The sequence below is a fragment of the Petaurus breviceps genome, unplaced genomic scaffold, assembly GCF_028583685.1.
Source record: "Petaurus breviceps papuanus isolate PSGF00001 unplaced genomic scaffold, PetGlider_PUasm1.0 90895, whole genome shotgun sequence".
NCBI lineage: Eukaryota > Metazoa > Chordata > Mammalia > Diprotodontia > Petauridae > Petaurus > Petaurus breviceps.
Window position 1 is genome coordinate 4,900,255 of NW_027187372.1, and position 22,167 is coordinate 4,922,421.

General features: G+C 35.2%; 1 protein-coding gene across 2 annotated transcripts in view; it reads right to left on the reverse strand.

Moving 5' to 3' along the window:
• EDEM3 (ER degradation enhancing alpha-mannosidase like protein 3) overlaps nucleotides 1–22,167 on the reverse strand; it is a 64,681-nt gene that overhangs the window by 38,922 nt on the left and 3,592 nt on the right. For both annotated transcript variants that reach the window (XM_069074416.1, XM_069074415.1), the window contains exons 2-5: nucleotides 19,787–19,832; nucleotides 7,582–7,682; nucleotides 6,059–6,098; nucleotides 1,576–1,688 (exon numbers count right to left, since the gene is read on the reverse strand). In XM_069074416.1, the coding sequence (XP_068930517.1) occupies nucleotides 1,576–1,688; nucleotides 6,059–6,098; nucleotides 7,582–7,682; nucleotides 19,787–19,832 (300 nt within the window). The remainder of the gene's footprint in view (nucleotides 1–1,575; nucleotides 1,689–6,058; nucleotides 6,099–7,581; nucleotides 7,683–19,786; nucleotides 19,833–22,167) is intronic.

A 22,167-nucleotide genomic window follows, 5' to 3' on the forward strand; every position in this document is an offset into this window, starting at 1 on the left:
CTTTCTTTAAAAGGTACATAAACTAAGTACTCAGCAAATAATTTTGACATTGTGTGTATTCTTTTTTTTTTTTGGGGGGGGGGGGCAGGCAATTGGGGTTAAGTGACTTGCCCAAAGTCACACAGCTAGTAAATGTGTCAAGTGTCTGAGGCCGGATTTGAACTCAGGTCCTCCTGACTCCAGGGCCAGTGCTCTATTCACTGCACCACATAGCTGCCCCCACTGTTTGTATTCTTATCAATCCTATGGCAAATCATAAAAACAGTAAGTTAAAAATTTGCCATGAAACCTAAATGGATTAATGAGCCATATGAATTTCTATAACCATATCAATGAGAATTTTCATTGAGAGATGACTAGATTTCAGGTCTGAATCTCTCTGTATCTCCAGCAAAGGGATGTAGATTAGATTATAATAACAATCATCATCACAAAATAATTAAAAGCAGCTTTCTGGTTATTTCCTAACAAACTTCCAAGGAAAATATGTTTTAAATATATAATGATCACTTAATCTCTTTAGCTGAGATACATACTTTTTTTCTGGACAAGGCAATCAAGGTTCATTGACTTGGGGCGGCCAGGTGGCGCAGTGAGAAAGAGCTCTGGCCCCGTCGTCAGGAGACCCGGGATCGGTTCCGGCCTCAGATACTTGGCACTCACACAAAAAATAACTGGCCATGTAACCTTGAGCAAGTTACTTAACCCCAATTGTTAAAAAAAAAAAAAAAAGTTAACTGACTTGCCCAGGGTCACACTTCTAGTTACATGGCAAGTGTCAAATGTCAAGTGAGGCTGAATTTGAACTCAGGACCTCAGGGCCAGTGTTCTATCTACTGTGCCACCTAGCTGTCCAAGATATATACTTTTTTTTTTTTTTGCAGGGCATTTGGGGTTAGGTGACTTGCCCAAGGTCACACGGCTAGTTTTTTTTGTGTGTTTAATGTCTGAGGCCACATTTGAACTCTGGTCCTCCTGATTCCAGGGCCAGGGCTCTATTCACTGTGACACCTAGCTGCCCCAAAGATATACACTTTTAAAATTTGTTTTTATAGGTAGATTTTTCTACCAAGAGTTGCCTATGGTCAGAAATCTATATAAGCTTAGGAGCAAATTGGATATTTTAATTTTTTTAATTATATAATAAATTTTTCTACTAAATCATAGGTTAACCACACACTAATGAAAGATGATTCATATTCCTCCTATATCCCTTAATACTGGAATATAGTGTTCCTGATAGTAATTTATGATAGTGACTTAAGTGAGTTAGAAGTGACTCAAAAGAATAATGCTCAACTCAATCAACTGTCCTGTTCACACAATAGGGGTGTGAAAATTTTTTTTTCTTGTAAAATGTGGTTAGGGTCGCAAATCAAAGTCTTGTTGATCTTCATGACTACTAAAATTTGAAATCAGACTGAAGCCTTTGTGACTCAGAATGAAAATGTTCCTTCATTTTAACCTAATCAAGAGTCTTATTTTCAAACCATAAAAAGTTGAAAACCATTCATTTAATGCCCTAAGTTTTTTTGGCACAAATTTACAGCTTTAACATATAATAAATATACTTACCCAAGGACTCTGATGTTTGTTTCAAAAACTGATACAACTATGTCATTATCCAAATTAACATCTCTTACAACTTTTCTCACAGCCTCTTCAAATTCTTTAGTTTTATTTAATACCTAAGAAAATGAAAAAAAATTTTCAACAAATTGCAGATTAAAGCATTCAGATTAAGTTATTAAAAAGCAAAACACTTTAAAACTCCAACAGCACAAAAACTGATAGGCGTTTGTGTGTAGCATACCATACCAGACACTGAACATGTGCTGATGTGCTCAGATTCCTCATAAGAACATGAGGTGATTGAAGGTGAGGAGGGATAGCATCTGACCAAGTAAAGAACAAAAACTCTCGATGATAAATTCTGATTTCTTTATACTTGGGTTTTACAGGAACACTGAAATATTACTAGAACTTGACATTTACAATTAAGAACTTGCCAATGAGTGAAGGATTTTCAATACTCCACCCCCAATTTCTGAACGTTGTTTGTTCAATAAATACCTCAAAAAAATAAGTCATTCTCTCACTATCAACAGAGAGTACTTTCTTCAAAAGAAGGTCATCATCAACTTGCATTTAGAATCTTGGGCTGAGGAAACATTTCTGGCTCCTAAATACTACACTGCTTGCTTTCACCATCCCTTGGTAAGTTTGTACGATACCAGTAAGGAAGTCTGGTTGGGATGAGTACTCTTAGTTCCTCAGTGCAGGCTTTGGAAATGATTCTAGAAGGGCTTCCTAATATTATAAAAGCAGGTAAATTTTCTCTGCTCTACTCATTTGCACATTTAGATATTTGGTTCTAGTTGTCTTAGAAATATCTTTTTCATTATTTCATTTTTACTTTTCTTAGTCAAGTCCTACTCCTTTAATTCCTAGCAAGTCAATTTGGTATGGCAGGAAAGAACACTGTTCTTTAACGTTAGAGCACTTGGTTCCAAGTCCAAACTCTAACTCTTACTGGCTATGTATATGTTCCTCAGCAAGTCACCATATTGCCTTAACCAGCTTGAGCCTGTTTCCTCATCTGTACTTTTACTAATTACCTCACAGAGCCACTGTAAAGAAAAGCACTTTGAAGCACTATAAAAATTTGAGGTGTGATTAGTATTACTCTGATGCCTTACTAAAGAAATGGATGGCACCCTAGGTTTCAAAAGATAAAACCAAGCCAAGCAAAGGAACTCAAATTAATCCCATTTTAAGACTGGTTAATACATTTGAAGGCTATCAGTCTCAAGCACAAGATACTTTTGGATTCTGATGGAATAAAAGGCATGTCAAACTAGACCTTAATTTGGTTTATTTTAGTATGGAGTCTTAATGTCTTAACATTCGTTTCCCCAAAACTATCTCCTCAGATTCTATCCTCTTTAGCCCATGTTATCTTGCTTTTCACTTCTCCTCCTATATTTTCTATAGGGCCAATACTACAGAGAAAAAAAGGGGGCCTTTTGTAAATCTATAATACCTACTCAAAAGAGGCAAATAATTAGAAAGGAAATGTTCTTTTTCTACATAACAAAGTCAGACAAGTTCATCTTTGTAATAATATACAATATTGAGCCTAGACCAGGAGTGTGGAACCTGTGGCCTCATAGACACATGTAGTCCTCTAGGCCCTCAAGTGCAGCCCCTTGATTCAATCCAAACTTCACAGAACAAGGGATTTATTTTGGCCTAGACCCCTGGCCTTGACCATGATGAAAAGTTTTAAAATAAAAAGGGCTTTAAAAAAAATGATTTTCGTTCCCACACTCCCTTCTCAGTCTATCTTCAAGTCTGTTCACTCATGATTCTCCCACTGCTAATTTCTTAGTAACCATAAGCATAGAGTCTTAAGTTAAAAATTATACTGGCTTAACTTCCACTGAACTCTACCAGAATCAATCAGTTAAAACAATGCACCAGAGTAATTTTATTGATAAAACAAAGCATCACTTAATAAAGAGTGAAAAGACCAAAGTAAAAGCTATCAGGTTGTATATAGCTTCAAGGATGATAAATCCTACCCATATAATGATCTTCCAATACTTAATATAGGACATGGAAAGAAAAAAAAAATCACAAATTAAAGTCAAAGTGAATTAGAAATGCCAGTGCTTATATTCAGTCAAAATGTTATAAAACCAAATATTTCTTTAGAAATGAAACTGCTTTACTGAAAAATAAATCACCACCACCACATGGTTAAAAGAGAGGCTTTCGATCCATTTTAGAGTCTCATTTTAAAACTATTTAAGAAAAACAACACTCAAAAATGGATTTAGGGCATATAACAACCACAAAATGGTCCACATTTTTTCTTAGGATAAAAATAACAGAAGATCCAAACCATAATTTTTAAATGAATTTTTTAATAGCAATTTGAAAGATGTCATGTTGCTTGCTACCTTAGACTTCCCCCTGACACTGCTTGAAGATGGGTTCTAAAACTGGGGTTACTTGCCTATATATCCTGCTTTCTCTAAATGTCACAAAAGTTTAGAATTTAAGGGCACCTTAGAGATCATTTAGTCAAAACCCCTCATTTTACAGATGAGGAAGCTGAATCACAATGGTAAAATGACTAATGCAATGCCATACATAAATAATTATTTGTTATTATTCTGGAATGCTTGCTACCACTGAGAATCAAGAAAACTGATTACCCAGTTTCCAGAGAGGCTTGTCAATTTTGTGAGGAAACCATTTAGGAATGGGCCTGGAATTAAGAGTGATGCTTTTTGATAGAAAATACATGGATGCCTTAAGCTAGTATTCCTGAAAGCACACCATGACATGGAGCCTTATGTTATTACTAGAGGGCAGTCAGTGTAAAACAGGGAAATAAAGTAGAGATGAGAATTTCACCAATAATCAGAGCAAAGATACACGAGATCTACTGTCTGTCCTTACCCCCACTTGCTGACCCTACTCTTCACACAGTCTTATCAATTTTTGTCCTATGCCATGGGAGAATCTGTTCCTCCCAAGGTGACAATTCATGTCTTTTGAGATACTTCTTGTAAAATTGACTCTTCTCTACAAAAGAGGAATCCCCAAAGACTACTGAAAAAAAAAAATGGAAGAGGGATTAACACCCCTGTTTACACGTTTATAAAACTTTCCAAATAAATTAAGCATCTAAAGACCTAATTAGATTAAGAAAGTTCTGGAATTAGGCTCAGGAGAAAAAAAGTAGAGATTTAATGAGTTAAAGAAGCCAGACATTAATAATTTCAACAGTCATCCCAGAATTTTTTAAAAAATCACTATAAGGAACATTATTTCAAAAGAAAAAAAAAATCTTAGCAAATTTAAAACAATCCTGAAATGAAATTTAACAATGTAGGTCTTAAACTTTTCCCACTTTTACACAGGGCATGAGTTCACAAGAATAATTCAACTATAACATTTGGTAATTCCGGCATGTGAAATTTAATCTTACTACTTCTAGTCACAAATCCTTTTCCACCAAAACTTAAAAGAATATTCATCTCAGACTTTTTTCTAGGAAGGGAATGAATGTCAATAAAGAGGGAAAATAAACTCAGAAAATATGTTCAGGGAGACAATGAATTTGGGAAAATTTTATTTTTTAAAACATTTTAAGGAAAGATAATAAAATCAAAAGAAATGCCAGAGCTCTCCCAGAGACGGAAAAGGAAAAAATTCAACATTACTCCATAAGATACAAAACTGAAAAATGTCGTCATTTTTTCTAGCTTAAAAAAGCTAAAAGCTTCTTAATTTTGTATCTAATTGCTAATGAACAAAGTTGTATCATGTTGCTAATTGAATATCAAGAAGTAAGAATCTGGTGGACAGAAAGCCAAGCTTGAACTGTCTTACCGACTCCACGTTTCACCTTGGTTAGCCTGATGCTAGAAAAGTTACTTCAGTTTTCAGAAACCCAGGCAACTCTAAGAATACAAAGATGAGTTGATGGAGTTTCTTCACAGGGAAGTTCCCTACACCAATGAAATTATAGGACTGATCCAAAAGAAAAAAAAATTATCTTTGAAGAAGTAAGTTTAATTTAGTGGGGAGAAGGGCGAGCTGCATAAATACATTATTTAAATAAGATAATTTTATCATTTTTCAATATCACTGGGAAGAGTGACTTTTGGGTAGAAGCATCTAAGGCAAGGGGCTAAAATTATTTTCTTCCAGAAGGAACAAAAATCTGTGTTTCCTGACTATGGTAACACCATATGATTTAAATTAAATCACAAACAAAAGTAGCTGGATATCTCTACAATATTCTGAATAATTTCAGGGGATGGCATGGATTAAACTATATCTTACCAAATTATAGGGAATCTAAAATAAAAGATTTATTTAAAAACAAAGGTTCAAGAGACTAAGTATGGAACTAGAAGCTCAATCTTGAATACAACTGTTTCCTGATTATTTCATCATCTCTATCTTTATAATACTTTAATATGCATATATATATATGAAATTCATAGAATGAAAAAAATCCAGGAAGGATCAAACCTACCACAAGAGTGTCCAAAGTATCAATCAGTGTCAGGGAAAATCTAAGAAACAAGTATAACCAGATATAGAAAATTAGAATCCTGAATGTCTTATCCACATACAGCAGACTCTCTGTTATCTGGCATTCTATCTACCAGCACTCTCTCATAACCAGTACTTTTGTAGTCACCTATCATACAGTGATAACTAATGTTAATAAAGATGAGCCTGAATCAGTGCAAGACCATAAAATGCTCTGAGAAAGATTCAATTGTCAGTGAAATTGAGGTGTAAAATTATCCTGTCATATCCTATTCCATGAACATTGATCATCTGTGTGGGTGGATATAAAATAACTATTTAAAACAGTATCTGGTTAATTAGAATAGCCCATCTGTGACCCAATCAAATAGAAGTTTATTATATTTCATTTTTTAACAAATATTTTGAGAATTTGAATTCCTATCATTTAACCAACTGCACCTGACCTATTTCAAATAGAAAATCTTTTTTCATGAGTTCTTTGTCCTCTATTCCTAATAAACATGTCTAACCAGTCCTAGCAATAAGGAACAGAATAGATCAAAAAGAGAAACATAAGACAAATACAAAATATCTGTCTACTTAACCAAAACACAAAGAACTTAAATTATGTCAACATTTAAGACAAGTAAATATAAAAGGTTGGCTCCGTTATTCACTTATCACAGTCTAAAATACATTACAGAAATGTAAGTACTTATTTAAAATGCTAAATTAGTATACCTATTTCTAGAGACTCTGGCTTTACAAACACATTAAGTTTATTCATCCTGAAAGACTATGGCACTAACTTTATTCTCCCTAATTCGTTTCTTTCTACTGGGAAAGGTAATTTAAAGCAGCAACCAAATGCACTCATCACAGTGGGCATGCATTCTTCATGAATTTATTTGCCAGAGAACTCTTAAAATTATAATAACTATTATTTCACTTTTGGTAAGCAAATGACTTAAATATAACAGCATCAATAATGCTTTATGATAACAATTTTGGTTTATGACAGGTTAAGAATGCAGTAATTTGATTTATTAAAGCAGTCATTTTGTAAAATGCTTGCACTGTTTTCCAGAATAACGACTAACATTTGACTTCGAATCTAGTTCAAATCCATCTTATGGTTACATATGAACTATTTTCAAGGGCTGCTACTAAAACTATACATTTACTAAGAATTCCAATTAACAGTTATTTCAACATATCAGAAGGACAAAGTATAAACACGATGGAAGTCTGAATGTTTTCCCTAAAACACTGAAAGAAATAAAAAAACTATTATAGTCATAAAATCACGTAAGGGTATTTTAAGCATATCTTGCATTACCTAGAGTATTGGTTTTTACCTTTCCACTGGTCATAAAATTTAATCTTTCAAAATTTACCATACATGGGCGTCTATTCAAATTTCTTAAGATGACAAAAGTTTTCCTGAAAAATCAATCATTTTGCAAAGTTCCTGCAAGTGGTCTAAACCTCGGGCACCATAAAAGTCATATAAATACTCACTTTCCTAATGCATCATCAACATCACCCCGACTTGGCTCCTGACCTCTCACACGACCCCGGCAGGTTAAGGGCATGAGTTCATCAGCTGGGTATGCATGTTCCTGTAAGAAAAATCAACTGAGTTACTTAGAAAACTAAGGCAAAGCACATGCCAAATAATTGCAACCTATTCCATGTTTAAGTACATTTAAATGAGAAACAATCAGAGCTACTATTCCTACAATATAAGGAATCTGAATTGGTACCTAAACATATAACCATACACCCCAGCCATCCTGCCATCTACTCTGCTGATGCCCAAACTACTCTCTACCTACAAAATAGGACATCCACACCAGATCACCAGCCTCAATCCCTAGTGGAGTTCATTTATTCACCTTTAAACTCTTGCTGTGAGCCAAATTATCTTGATCAAAGAGTAAATTCAATTCCATAAATTCTAAATCATTCCAAGTAAATTCAACTACCCACTATATCTAACTGGTTCCTAAGGTCATCAGACTATACAATGCGTAAGATCCTACTTAGCCATTAACCTAATTGTGACATCCTTCCTGGTACCTTGCTTCACAAACCGCCCCCCCCCCCCCAATATCTACCTCTTACTCTGAGTTCAGGAATCAATCAAATCAACACTACCATTACCATTGCTCCTAGAAAAGACCATCAATTGACTATTCTATGATCAATTCACCATCCCTATAACTCCCCAGATACTCCCTTCATTACCTCCATTAGAATGCAAACTCCCAGATCGTCTTAATGTATATTCCCAGTATTTAGCACAGGGCATGACACATAATAAATCCTCTTTTATTCATTCCTCAAATACCTCCTTCCCCACAAAACAGAAGTCAAACTTCAGCTTTGAAGGAGGTGAAAAACCCCGGAATACTCCCTTAGCAGCTTCTCTTCGTTACTTTTTTATTTTCTTTTCCTTTTGGTCTCTTCCCCTACAGAGACTACAGCTGAGAAATCCAAAGAGTCCCCACACATAGGGTCCCACAGATGCCAAATGGTGATGTCTTCCGAGTTATACATTGCTGTACATGATCAGGAAGAATGGAGTGGATTTAGGCGTTCGGGGTAAGATCATATCCAGAAGGTTAGACACCCCACAAAGGAGTCAGGAAGGCATGGTAGCCTGAGCCACAGGATGCTTTTTAGCTCTTGATTTAAAGAACAGCACATGATATCCCTGGTACAGAACCTTACTACAAGAACAAAACCAATACTGAACAATACAAACATCAAAAAATGATTTTTTTGCAAATACTGACAAATACACATTTTAGAATTCTACAAAACATTAGGACAATGATATGGCACACATTTTATCCTTTGCCAAGAATTTTCACTTCAGATAATCCAATTATTCAAAATTTATAAAGATACAAGTCTATGGACTTTAATTCTTGGGAAAGGATCTTAGAACCAAGTCCAACCTCTTCCCACATTTAAAGAAGAAGAAACTGGGGTGGCTAGGTGGAGCAATGAATAAGAGCCCCGGCCCTGAGTTCAAATATGAACTCAGACGTTTAACACAAAAACTAGCCATGTGACCTTGGGCAAGTCACTTAACCCCAATTGCCCTCCAAAAAGCAAAAAAAGAAAGAAAGAAACTAAGGTTTAGTGAGGTCACAGGATCAGAGGTTGATAGCTAAAAGCGAATTCATAAGCCATCTGGCTGAAACCTTTTATTTTACAAAGGACACAAAAAGGTAAAGTGATCTGTGCAAGATTACCCACACTGAAAGTGGGAGACATGGAATGCTAAATCCCTTTCTTATTCCCAACCAGCATCCTTTCCATAGCACCCTCCAAATAACTTGCCCTAAGGTGAGCATTAAATGGCCTACCTAAAGAAATAGAATTCCCTAGTCTTTTATTTTCTAGGCTAGTGGCATACCATACAAGGTGAGGTTCTAAAATATTCTGCATGAAGAAATAAATATACATAACCTGAAAGATTAAAGAGTGGCTCCTACTCTGATAACATTCAAACATTTAAAACATATTATCTACAGCAAAGACACTAACAAGTGGCAAGGGTTGTCCCTGTCTTCTAAGTCTAGAGACCTTTTTCTACCAGGAAAATCTGACAATCCCAAAGAGTCAGTTACATATTGCCAGCCAGCACTGGATGCAAACAGCAGAAATTATGCAGAGCTCTTTGCACTATCTTCATAAAAACTGAAGTACTGAGGAATAAAGAATAGAGAAAGGACCTGGGCCCTGGCTTTGGGACTTAGAAGCTCATGTCACCCATAAGACAATACAACTCTGCTACCTTCTGGAGCTTTACTTTTCTCTTCTTAGAATGAGAGAGTTGAGACTAGACTGAAATCCCTTCTACCTCTAAGTCCTCTGTGTAGTAAAGTGGTAACCTCTTAATACAGAAAAGTCTTATCTGACCAAAACCCAAATGCCTGGTAAATTTCACTTGGCACTGAGTTGCAACTACAAAGATAAATTCCTTCTACCAAGCCATATTTTTTCCCTTGAAAACTAAAGAGCCAAGAAAAGCTAAGTAAAATACCAAGCAAGGACTGAGAAGAGTAAAGAAGAGACCCCCCAAAAATGGTCAAAGAATATCTGAAGGGGAACAGAATACTCCTTAAGTGAGACAGCTGGGAATCAGGTAAGGTTACTCTGTGAGGTACCTAACCCCAACCTTGAAAAAAGACACAATTATAAAAGTTAGAGATGAGGAGAAAACATACTCCAGGCCCCACACAGCCTGTATGAATGCAGATGTAAAAAAAACCACCTGCTGACTGACATGGGGTTTAACAGACTCATTTGACTAAAATACATAGTGTGAAAGGAAGTACTGTGAAATAAAGCTAGAAAAGCAGTTTTGAGCCAGAAGATGGAAGGCTTTAAATGCATTGTGAAGGTGTTATCTTAGCCACAAGAGTCTGTAAAGGTTTTGGAGCAGAGGAGTACCCTAGACAGACCTGGTAAGTTTCTATTCACAGCAATATGAAGGATTTACTGGAAAAAAGGGTAGAGGTGATAGACTGGAAGCAGAGAGATCATTTGGGAAGCTTTTACAACAGTCTAGAAATGAAGTGGTAAGGACAGATAGTGGCCATGAGGGAGCAGAAGTAGAGAGATGAGACATTTTACAGAGGTAAAATCTGCAGAACTTGGCAACTCACTAGATATGGAATATAAAAGAGAGAGGGGAAAGGAGAGAGATTTTGAACCACAGAAATTAGAAGCAGCAAAAATAGAGAAGTCTGGAATGGGGGAAGTAGTGTTAAGGGAGAAAGATGAGAAGTTCAGTTTGGGACATACTGAACTTGAAGGCAGAGCTGTCTACACAGGTAGTTGCAAGATATGGGACTAGAACTTTGGGGAGAGTTTAGGAATAGACATAAAGATTTGGGGTTTACCTGTTAAGAAATTACAATTGACAGCTTGAGTACATATATGAGTTCACCAAATGAGTGCTTGTACAGACAGAGGTAAGCAAAGAGTGACCTGGGACAGAGTCTGAGGAACAGAGGGAATGAAAAAAAAGATGATGAACACTAAGGGTCTCAGAACGAACAATAAGACAGGCCAAAAGACAACCAAGTTATGACATAGTAACAGATGCCTTGTAAGGAAACAATCCAAAAGGAAGGAGATCAACAATGCTGGAAACAACATAAAGGATAAGATCATAAGGACTAGCAAAAAGCCACTAGATTTAAAAACTGAGTTGGTGATCTTTGAGTGAAGAATTACATTATAGCAGTAAGGTTAAAATTCAGACAGGAAGAGATTGAGGAGTAATAACTGTCACATCTATTCAAATTCATACTATTCAATGTTATAATTATGTAAAATATGGTAATTGGCTCCAGCCCAACAGCATACCTAATGCGACCAATCCAGATCTAGCAGTAGAGGCAACAAATGCAAACTACTCTTTCTAGGAATTCAGCAATGAAAAGGATGAGATGTAGGATAATAGCTAGAGGGGATGGCAGAATCAAATGAATTTACTTTTAAGGATAAGAGAGACCTGAGTAGATCTGTAGGCAATGGGGAAGAAGTCACTATATAGGGATGGGATAAAGAACGAAAATGGATCAATGGAGTAAGCTCCTGAAGATAACAGGAGAGTAAGATATCAAGGACATGAGCAGAAGGGTCAAACTTGACAAGGCCTCCTTATTCTCTGAAAAGAGGGAAGGAAGAAAGAACATGTAAAGATATATACAAAAGAAGAGAGCTGTAGGAACTTAGAAATGGTTGTCTCTAAATTCTCCATAAAGTAAGAGTTAAGGTCATATGCAGACAGAGGATGGGAATGGAATAAAGTTAGGGTCTTGAAGCTAGAAAAAGAAGAGGAAAGAAAGAAGGACTGACTAGCACAGTCACTTGGGGTTGAGGGAAGAATATCATACATAGCCAATCATAGGTAAATAAAAGACCTGTCCTACATGGGTAAGGTTAGATAACATGAATTTATGGTATATTCTGCAAAAAGTCTCATGACTTCCTTCGACGAACAGCAAAAGAGAAATGACCCATGCTGAATTTAAGACTATGAAAGAAAGTAAAGCCAGCACAAGAAAGCTGGTCTAGGAGAAAATCAAGGGCCTAAGAGATCTAAAAGGCATGAAGTCAGAGAGAAAATAAAGAACAGGGGCAGCTAGGTGGTGCAATGAATAGAGCACCGGCCCTGGAGTCAGAAGGACCTGAGTTCAAATTCAGCCTCAGACACTTAACACTTACCAGCCGTGTGACTTTGGGCAAGTCACTTAACCCCAACTGCCCTGCCCTCCCCCCTCCAAAAAGCAAAAAAAAAAAAAAAAAGAAAGAAAGAAAGAACAGGTTTAGGAAGAGAGGTGTAATGGGGAAGGCAAAAAGACAGGAGTTGTGATCAAAGAGAACTTCAGAATTTATTATCTTGAAGGTGAAACAGTTCAAGTTATCTAGTTGATCTAAGGTCAAAGTAAATACCAAAGACAGAGAAGGCTGTGTGCTAGATGCTGAACTCACTAGGGAAGGAAGGAAAAGGGAGGTGAAAATCAATAGATGACAAGGATCTGGCCAGGGTGATAGAAAAAAAAAGATGAAGTAAACTTGAAAAGTAGAGTGGTTCCTGGATGAAGGTAGCAGCAGAAGGTCTGAAAGCAGTAACAGCATTAAGTCAGTGCCTCCTCCTAGCCCAGGGTGTTGAGGAGCATGACAGGAGCAGCCAACATAGACAAGGGTGCTAAGGGGACAAGTTGTCTTCAAGGGAATGATGATACTCAATAACAGACTTAAGATTCCTGAGTTATAAGAGACTAGTCATCTAGTCACATGTTTCATGTAGGGAAAAATATAACACATTTTTATAAAGATTTTCATCCCAATATTTTTTTAAAGTTTCATCATTTAAAAGAAAAACTGCTTACCTGATACTCCTTCCCTCTGAGTAACCTGTAACTCAAGTTTTACTGCCTAACAAGGTGTCACTACATGTAGCAGCTAAATTGTAAATGTGTAACCATGACCACGCCGATCAGTCAACAAACATTTACCAAGTGTTCCTAGTATGGAGCCTTACCTGGGTAGGCACTGGGGGTGCCACAAAGTTTAGAGGAAGAGAATTCCCTGTCCTCACTAAATTCAATTAGAACACATACTTCCCAGAAACCTATTACTTAAACAATGAAAGTCATACCTTTTCCACAGTAAGCAACATTTTTCATTCCTTTACCTTCTCAAATTTTAACCACATATATAACATTCAAAAGCAAAGAATGCAAAGAAGTAAACTTTTTTCAAGTTGCCACTGCACTTTGAAAGTTGCATAAACTTCCAAAAAGATGAAAATTCAAATTCACAATCCAATTTCACAAACATTTACTAAGTAACACTATGTGCTGATATATACAGGGTTAAATCTGGGGAATACTAAAAAAAAAAAAGATGAAACAGTTCCTGCCCTCAAGGGACTAACATTCAATAGGGAGAGAGAAGGGATACCAAATGTACCACACAGACAAGCAAATTCTAAAGAAAAAGAATGGATAAAAGGAATGACATTGTTTAATAAGAAGATATACTTGGGAAATCCAGGAATTTAGGAGGTCAAGCCTTATAAAATAGCAATGATAAGAGTCACAGGAGTATGCTACAGAGTTGCTGCAAAGGGGGAATTAAAAAAAATATATAAAGATCAAAAGCCAGGCACTTAAAGATTACACTGTAGCTATGAGGGATGGCAACTGCCTGAAATTCTACTGGAAATCTCTCTGACAAAAGCAGAGGAACTAGTTAATTCATAATTTGCCTTAATTTCAGAGTCACAGAATTTCAAAGTGGGATGGGACCATAAAGGTCAAATGATCCAACTCATATGTGGGCTAGAATAGAATCCTTTCTATAACATACCAGACAAGTAGCCATCCAACCCCTACCTAAAGATTTCCAGCAAAGAAGAATCTACCACTTTCCAAGTCAGTTCCAATATTAGGAGGTTCCTCCTCACATTAGGTCCAAAATCCCCTCTTTCTGTAGCTTTAACCCTATAAATTTTACTTGTAAATAATTCCTTACAATCCAATTTACTATCAAAAAATAAAGCAACAAACAAGTGCCAAAAAAAGTAAATACCTACCCAAGGAAGAAAAGGCATCAATAACTTCAAACTACTGCAATGAAATAGCAAACTTTTGAATTTGCTATTAAAGAAATATTCTTTTCTACTTGTCATGATCAGGGATAAAAGTTAACTATATTCAAGCTAACTATACAAAGAAACCTGACTTGTTTTAATTCCACTGCATACGTGGCAAGTAAACATCCTTATTAGTTTGCTAAACATTCAGACTATTTGAAGTAATACTTCCTCCTAACCAAAGTATTCCTAAGTCTGGGAAAAAAGGAAAAGGTTATTTAATTTCATCATGATGTAATGTGGATAAAATATATTACTTTTCAGTCAGAAATAAAACAGCTGATTGAAGAGTTCTGTATAAAATTAGATGGCATACATGCCTGATTGCAAGTAATAAATATAGTAGTCCCCACATTGGTTGCTAAATCTACTGGGGAAAGGACTAGGGACAGGACAGGATGGTAAATAGCTCTGCTCTGCACCACTGAAACCAGAGTAGAACCAATATTCAATTTGTTTTTCATAAAGTCTGCACCAAAATCAATTGAAAGTCAAAGAATTTATTCTGTAAGGTAGTAAATAAAAAAATGAGTTATCAAAAATGTAAAATCTATTTAATTTTAATAACATATTTTGAAATGTTTATACTCATGCTACATTCAGTAGCTACTGTACTTCCTCCCTGCTCACAAGAACTTAAGGCATTTTAACAATAAAATTCAATTATGGTCTCATAATAACTGTTGTTGAAGCAGCTGAGCTGTGCAGTGGATAGAGTGCGGAACTTGGAGTCAAGAAGATCTGAGTTCAAATCCAATCTCTGACATTTACTAGCTGTGTGACCCTGGGCAAGTCACATAACTCAGTTTCCTCATCTCTAAAATGAACCAGAAAAGGAAATAGCAAACCACTCCAGTATCTTTGCAAACCCCAAAGAGGTCATGGAGAGTAGGACACAACTGAAAATGACTGAACAACAACAGCAATTAGTTAATAACATTTAAATATAGATATTCAAAACTCTGATATCATGATAAGACCTTCTAAAATAAAATGAGAGAATTCATTGAATAATATTGTTACTTTCTGGTGCCTTCTTGCTGCTACTGATTAATTCTAACACTTATCTTTTCCCTTTTCACTTCGAGGATTACTATATTACCCTTTCGTTCAGCATTCATATCCACTAGACAAGCTACTTATTACCAAGTGTTATACACACACACACACACACACACACACACACATTAGATGCTCTTCCTGCATGTGACATGTATCAGTCCTTTGAGAATTATACAGTATGTCATATATGTTTCAGTAGTGAGTAGAAACATTTAAACAGAAGGGGAACTAACACCTTCAAATCCTTAAAATTAAATATTTTAGCATGGTTTAAAGGAGAGGCTTACTACAAATGTTTTTCAATATTTCAGTAAATCTTAATATCTCTGAAATGTATAGATGGTGGGAAATTTCTTTTTCTCACAGTATAAAATAGTTCACTTCAGCCTTCATTTTCTAAATTAAGGGATTTAAAGACCAAGTTTTCATGACAACACTGTGGCAAAATTTATCACAGGGGTGCTTTCTGCTAAACAGGTGCAAACGATGAAAAATGAAACCTCAATATGCTAAACCAGGAACATAAACCAGTTTATGAAAACACAAAGTCACTCCAAAAATTCTTACTGAAAAGTTAACTTGCATATTAATAAAATATATTAAGCTTCCATTCTGACAGAATAGAACTTGAGTTTCTAAGTATAAGGCTACCACAGGATGATATTATTTCTCCTAGCAAACATTTCCTCTTTTAAATATATAACCGCTCCTCTAATCCCCTCCAAAAAGGGGAGGTCTTAAAAGCCTTTGATACTTTTTAAAAAGTTTACTAACTTAGGTTTTAGGTATGGTAGAAATTTAGTCTACAACAATAAACAAATGCACTGAAGTTTAACACTTTATACAATTGTACACAATATATTTCAAGTCTAATTTTAAAAAAATTTTTTAATGGGTTACAGTAGCCAAAAAGATAAATCATATCCTATGGCTGGCAGAACTAAAGTCTAGGAAAAGAAAGTCAATAACTACTATAAAAGAGATTTTGCTTCCATTACACCTACAAGTTATTTAAGTTTAAGAACTATATAAGGACTTTAAAAAGAACCTATATATACTGAAACTTCTAAATTCCATTTGAATGTTGTAAATCGGTACATATGAAAAACTCCCTTAAAATGATGCTGCTGTAGAACAATTATCACACACATATTATGATCAGGTTTTTACACTACATAAGACTGAGGGGTTTCTGAGAACATGATTGGACCCCAAAGTCCTTACAAATATATATTAGAAAACTATAAATTTTAATAGTTATGCTAAGTTGAAATCTAGTGTAATATGTAAGTTAAAGAATCTTGAAATAATTCAAGATTTTAGATGGTTTGCTGGCCAAGACTGATGCACTTTTTATTACTAGCTGACGAGGGGAAAAAAGTCAATGAAATAGTCATTTCATAAAATAAATATGTATAATTAATCATAATATTCAATGTCTTAAGCATTAGAACTATGAGCTTCTAAACCAATTTGGACAGGTCATACACAAATGATCAAATTTAATTGATAAATCTTTTGATCCTTATAATAACCCTGTAAAGCAGATGTTATTATTATCCCCATTTAAAGATGAGGAAACAGAACTTCAGAGAGGTTAAGTGTCTTGCCTAGGGGTACACAGCTAATAAGTATATGAGAGAGAATTTGAACCAAACCCTCCAGACTAGGTGATAGACAGAAGCAAGGCTTCAAAAACAGGAAGGTTTAGATTCAAATCTCACGTCAGATTAGTTATGTGACCCCAGGATAAATCACTTAATCTTTCAGTACTCTCGGTTATTAGGAGTACATAAACTCCAACAGCTGGCAATCTGCAAAGGTAGAACCAATTTCCTCACATAGGTCCCCACTCCAGTGAAATTATTTATCCTGGCCCCTCTCCTCTTCAACCTTGTCCCATTCCCTGGCCCCTCTCCTCAACCTTGTCCCATTCCCTCAGATCTCTTACACAAAAATAAAATCAACGAAACAACCTAATACAGATGTTGCTTATTTAAACATTTCAATAAAAATTTAAAATAATATAGAAAATCTTTCTACATAGTAAAGTAGACCAATTAGCTATTTCATAGTATAACTGTGCCATTAATGGAAGAACATACCATGACCTTCAATCTTCAAACTTACAATGAAGGTTATTTAATGTTTACTGATTTAAAAAGACAAAGATACATCTATCATCACCATAAACTGTTCTCATGTGATTAACTATGTAAGTGATTACCAAGTATAGTCCTTAGTGGTTAAAGATAGCATTGTACTTAACCACCTTTTTCAAATTAATTTATAACACAATTTACTCTAATTTAGATAGAAGTTAAAAGACAATACTGAGGAATACATCACCATGACCAAGAAAGGTTTTTGTTTATTAATATAACAATTAAATGTGATGACTATAAGGGCAAAAATAAAACTGAGAGGGAAAAACAAAGTCCTAACAAAAACAGAAAACTAATCCTATAATGAGGTTCAATGATTGCTATTAAGACAGGGATTCTAAACCTGGATTTCAGGAACATTTATATATTTTTATAACTGTATTTCTATATGTTTTCCTTTGTAATGCTAGGCATCTTGTTTCTTGCATTTAAAAACTTTATTCTGACTGTCAAAGACATGCATGACACCAAAAAAGGGTGAAATATACCTCTAGGCTGAGTCCTCTTAACAAAAAAGTTAAATATTACTTTGCTCTACAGGACAAACTTTAACTATATTCAACAGTGGTACTCACATATATGTCCTAGTAAAGCCTTGGCCTAAGCACAGCCATACAAAATTTGCCAAAGCATATCACATTTCATAGTATTCCTCAGTCTAGCAAAAAATAAAAATAAATTAAATGAAACAAACGAAACCTCTCCCTCAAAATCATTGTGGATTTTGGGGAGCATGGGGGGGATCAGGGGGGAGGGGAGTTGGTGGAAAGAATGACAATTCTAGTTTGTTTGAACTGTAATTAGTTGCTGAAATCTTCTGAAGTTAGATCAGTTTGTTGGTAGAGATGTTAACTCCCTAAATGAGAGAAGTACTTGAACTGGCCAAGAAGAGTTATAAGAAAATTAAAACACCTAAAACAGTGTCTAGAAGAGTTAGAAGAAGTTTTAAATCTTATCTAGTCCAATGCCCTTATTTTACAGAAGAGGAAATTGGGGCTTGAAGAGGTTAATTTATCTAAATTTATACATGGAATAAGCAACAAAGACAGGTTTCAATCCCAAGCCTCATTTGAAATCTAGTGCTACACTCTGTCAGCCTAGGTAATCAGACAAAGATTGCCTATGATGAATAAAGTAGAAAATCAAAGATCGATGGGCTCAAGAAATTACTTTAAAGCTGTTCAATGTTAAAATAAGCTTCTTCCTTGCCCAACCAAATTAAATTGTTTATTATCACATAGAAAAAGATATTTATTGAGCACCAAATGTGTACCTCCAGAGAGATCATGATCTGGCAAGAAAGACAAGTGAAAAACATAAAAATATATTTAAATATACAGTCACAAAACCTACATATATAAGCACATTCAAACAGACACACAATCATGTTTTAGTTAATGTTTAGATGACAAAGGACCAAGAGAAGAAATTAAGAAGTCTTCAAGTCAAAACAAACCTAAATCAATTCTCTGGTGGGGCAGTCTGGCAACAGGTCAAATTCTTTTCCCAAAAGCACATGTATGTATTTTAAGGATAATAGTTCTAAAAGCAAATTAAATCCTTCACAATGCAAAGGAAAACATCTGAACTACTCTCAAGGATAAATCTGGATAAGACAGCAGACTACCTCTCCTTATTTTATTTTAATATTGACTTTTTTTAATCTCAAGATTTTCATAGTAAGTTAATGCAAGTAGCTGACACTGAAAAGCTTATCCCCTTTAGTCATTATTAAGAAAACAAATACATATAAAGATAATAAAATGTCCCAGGCTCTTCTAATGATGATAATTTAGACAGGCATTGGTCTAAAGTCTTAAGTTCTATGGAGAAAAGGCCTGCAATTTTTTTAAAAGTAACTACATTTCAAGCACTTTAGAAATGTAATTTAGACAAAGTCCAATATACAATTAGCTACAAATTATTCTTTCCTAGTTATAAAAAGACACTCTAAACCAGGGGTGGAGAACCTGCAGCCCTGACGCCACATGTGGCCTTTTGACTGAGTCCAAGAACAAATACTTTTATTAAGAGGATTTGTTCTGTGGAGTTTGGATTTGGTCAAGGGCTGCATTCAAGGACCTAGAGGGCCACATGTGGCCTCAAGAACGAAGGTTCTACACCCCTGCTTAAATACTTCTAAGGAATACTTTACTTTGTTAGTCTATTTTAAGTTACTCTGTGTACATGAAAATAATAAAATTTCATTTCTTTAAACGTTCTGTAACTCAGCCTTATCACTAACTTTGAACAGTTCTCCCAAACAGCTCATATTTATAAGATATATAAAAACAAGCATTTCACTTACCATATAATTACCATAAGCATGATCAAACATTTCCAGCACTTGATTCCTATTTAAAAAAGCACAAAATGTAGGGGAATAGTAAGTAACCAGTTTAACATGTATTTTATATTAAAAAATCTCTTTTAGAAAGTTATCTGAAATTATAATGTTACTCAATAAGCAAACAAAATAGAAGTTTAATTTAGCTGTAGGGGAAATAAACAAAGCCAGACAAAAATAAGGCAGACAGTATTTTGCTATAACCAAATCACAGAACAGTTGAACAAAACCTTTATTGTTTCTGGGATTATATTTTATAAAATCACAGAATCTTGGTACCCAAAGGAGAATAAGCAATTATCTAGCCCAGTTTTTCCAAATGTAAGTTTTGCCAAACTCTGGTGTTCCACACAATGTGGGTAGAGGATTCAGAAGAAAATATTGATCCTACTGACATAAAATTATGTGCATGTTCAAAATATATTTTCTAGGATTTCTGCCTTTTTTTTTTTAATTTCCCTATCCTCCCCCTTATCCCAGAAGTATTCCATCCTCCCAGATAAGCATTTATGGGTTCTGTCAAAATATTTCAAAAGCCTAAGTGTTCTGTGGTTCAATTAGTCTGGGAAATGCTGCTCTAACCTAAACCTCATTTTCTACTGAAAAAGAAACCATGACCCAGAGGAATGGCTTGTTCAATGTTACAAAAGCTCCAGATTTTCTAATTCTTAGTCCAATGTCTTTCTAATGAATCATGCCACCTCTCATTTCTGAAAATTTTATTACTTTAATAAAAACTTAAAGGAATTATGTCACTTGTCTGTCACCCAGGAAGGAAAAAATACCAGTAGAAGAAAAAGTACCATTTAGCACTATTTACCTTTTTGGTTGAGGGGCAAAGAGGAAAAAAATGCACTTAAAAAATTACAGATACTATTTATTGTTAATTCCAACTCTCCTATAAAAATATAAGTAAATTTTTAAAGAATACAAGAGTATGTTACTATTAACACTAACACTCTAGCTTCTCCCCAATATTAATGAAATTTTCTAATACCAAAAGATGCAAATGTGTGTGTGTATCTTACCCCATTTTCAAGCAATTCATTACATGGTCTACTTCTAAATAACTGTTAGATAAAGAGAGAAATATTTTTACCTCTAAAATAAAATGCAAGTATTGAAGGGATTTGTGTTTTGTCAAAAAAATTAGTATAGTAAGTTAGTGGCAAAATAAAGACCACCAAAGTTTCTGTATTTTACTTACCTCATTATTACAGGCACCTGTCTTCTTACTGTCATTTACATTTGATATATGTATAACGTTTTACATTACTTCCTATCAATGACATTTAATATATTTAAATGATCACATTAAGTGATCACTTCCTCTCCTGTCGGTCTCTTCTATACCTTCACTGATCTGGCCTCCAACCCCATCATTTAACTGAAAACTGACGTCTCCAATATTAACAATGATCTTTTAATTGCCAAATCTAATGGCTGTTTCTCAATCCGCATCCTTCCTGACACTTCTGGTCACCTTCTCTTTCTGGATACTCTCTCTGAAAATTTTATGGCATCTTTCTCTCTGGGTTCTCTTTATACCCATCCAACTGTTTCTTCTTAATGCCCCCTTTGAGTTTCTTCACTCATGTCCCAGTCACTAAGTGCAATCATCCCACAAAGCTCTGTCTTATACCTTCTTTTTTTTCCTCTGTACTATCTAGACTGGAGATCTCATCAATGGCCATGAGTTCAACTATCATCTTTCTGCAGATGATTCCCAGATCTTTGTATATCCAGCCCTAGTTTCTCTTCTGGGCTCTAGGCCCACATCACCAATTGCCCCTTGAACTTGTCAAATGGGATGTTCTGAAAGCATCTCAACCTCAACATCTCCAAAACAGAAAATATTATTTTTTCCCCAAACCCTTGCTTCTTCTCAACTTCCTTATTACTGTTGAGGGCACCACCCTCCTATCCTTCTAATCATCCAGGCTCACGACCATCAATGTCATCTTCAACTCCTCACTCTCTCAACATCCTATCTGTGGCCAAATCTTGTGGATTCTACCTTCACAACATTTTTTCTATACATCTCTTCTCCACTCACACAATCACAACGTATTCTCATTACTTCTTGCTTAGTCTACTTCAATAGCCTTCTAATTGTTCTCCCTGCCATACAAGTCTCTCCTCACTCCAATCCATTCTCCACTTAAGTTACCATGTTATTGTTTAAACCTCGATGTGACCACATGCACCCCCCTTTCTCCCTCAAGAAGCTCCAATGATTCCCTATTATCCTCTAGGGTCAAATATATAATTCTTTGTTTGACATTTAAAGCTCTTCATAACTTGGCCCTTCACTCTCATCCACAAGTTTTACATTCCAGCAA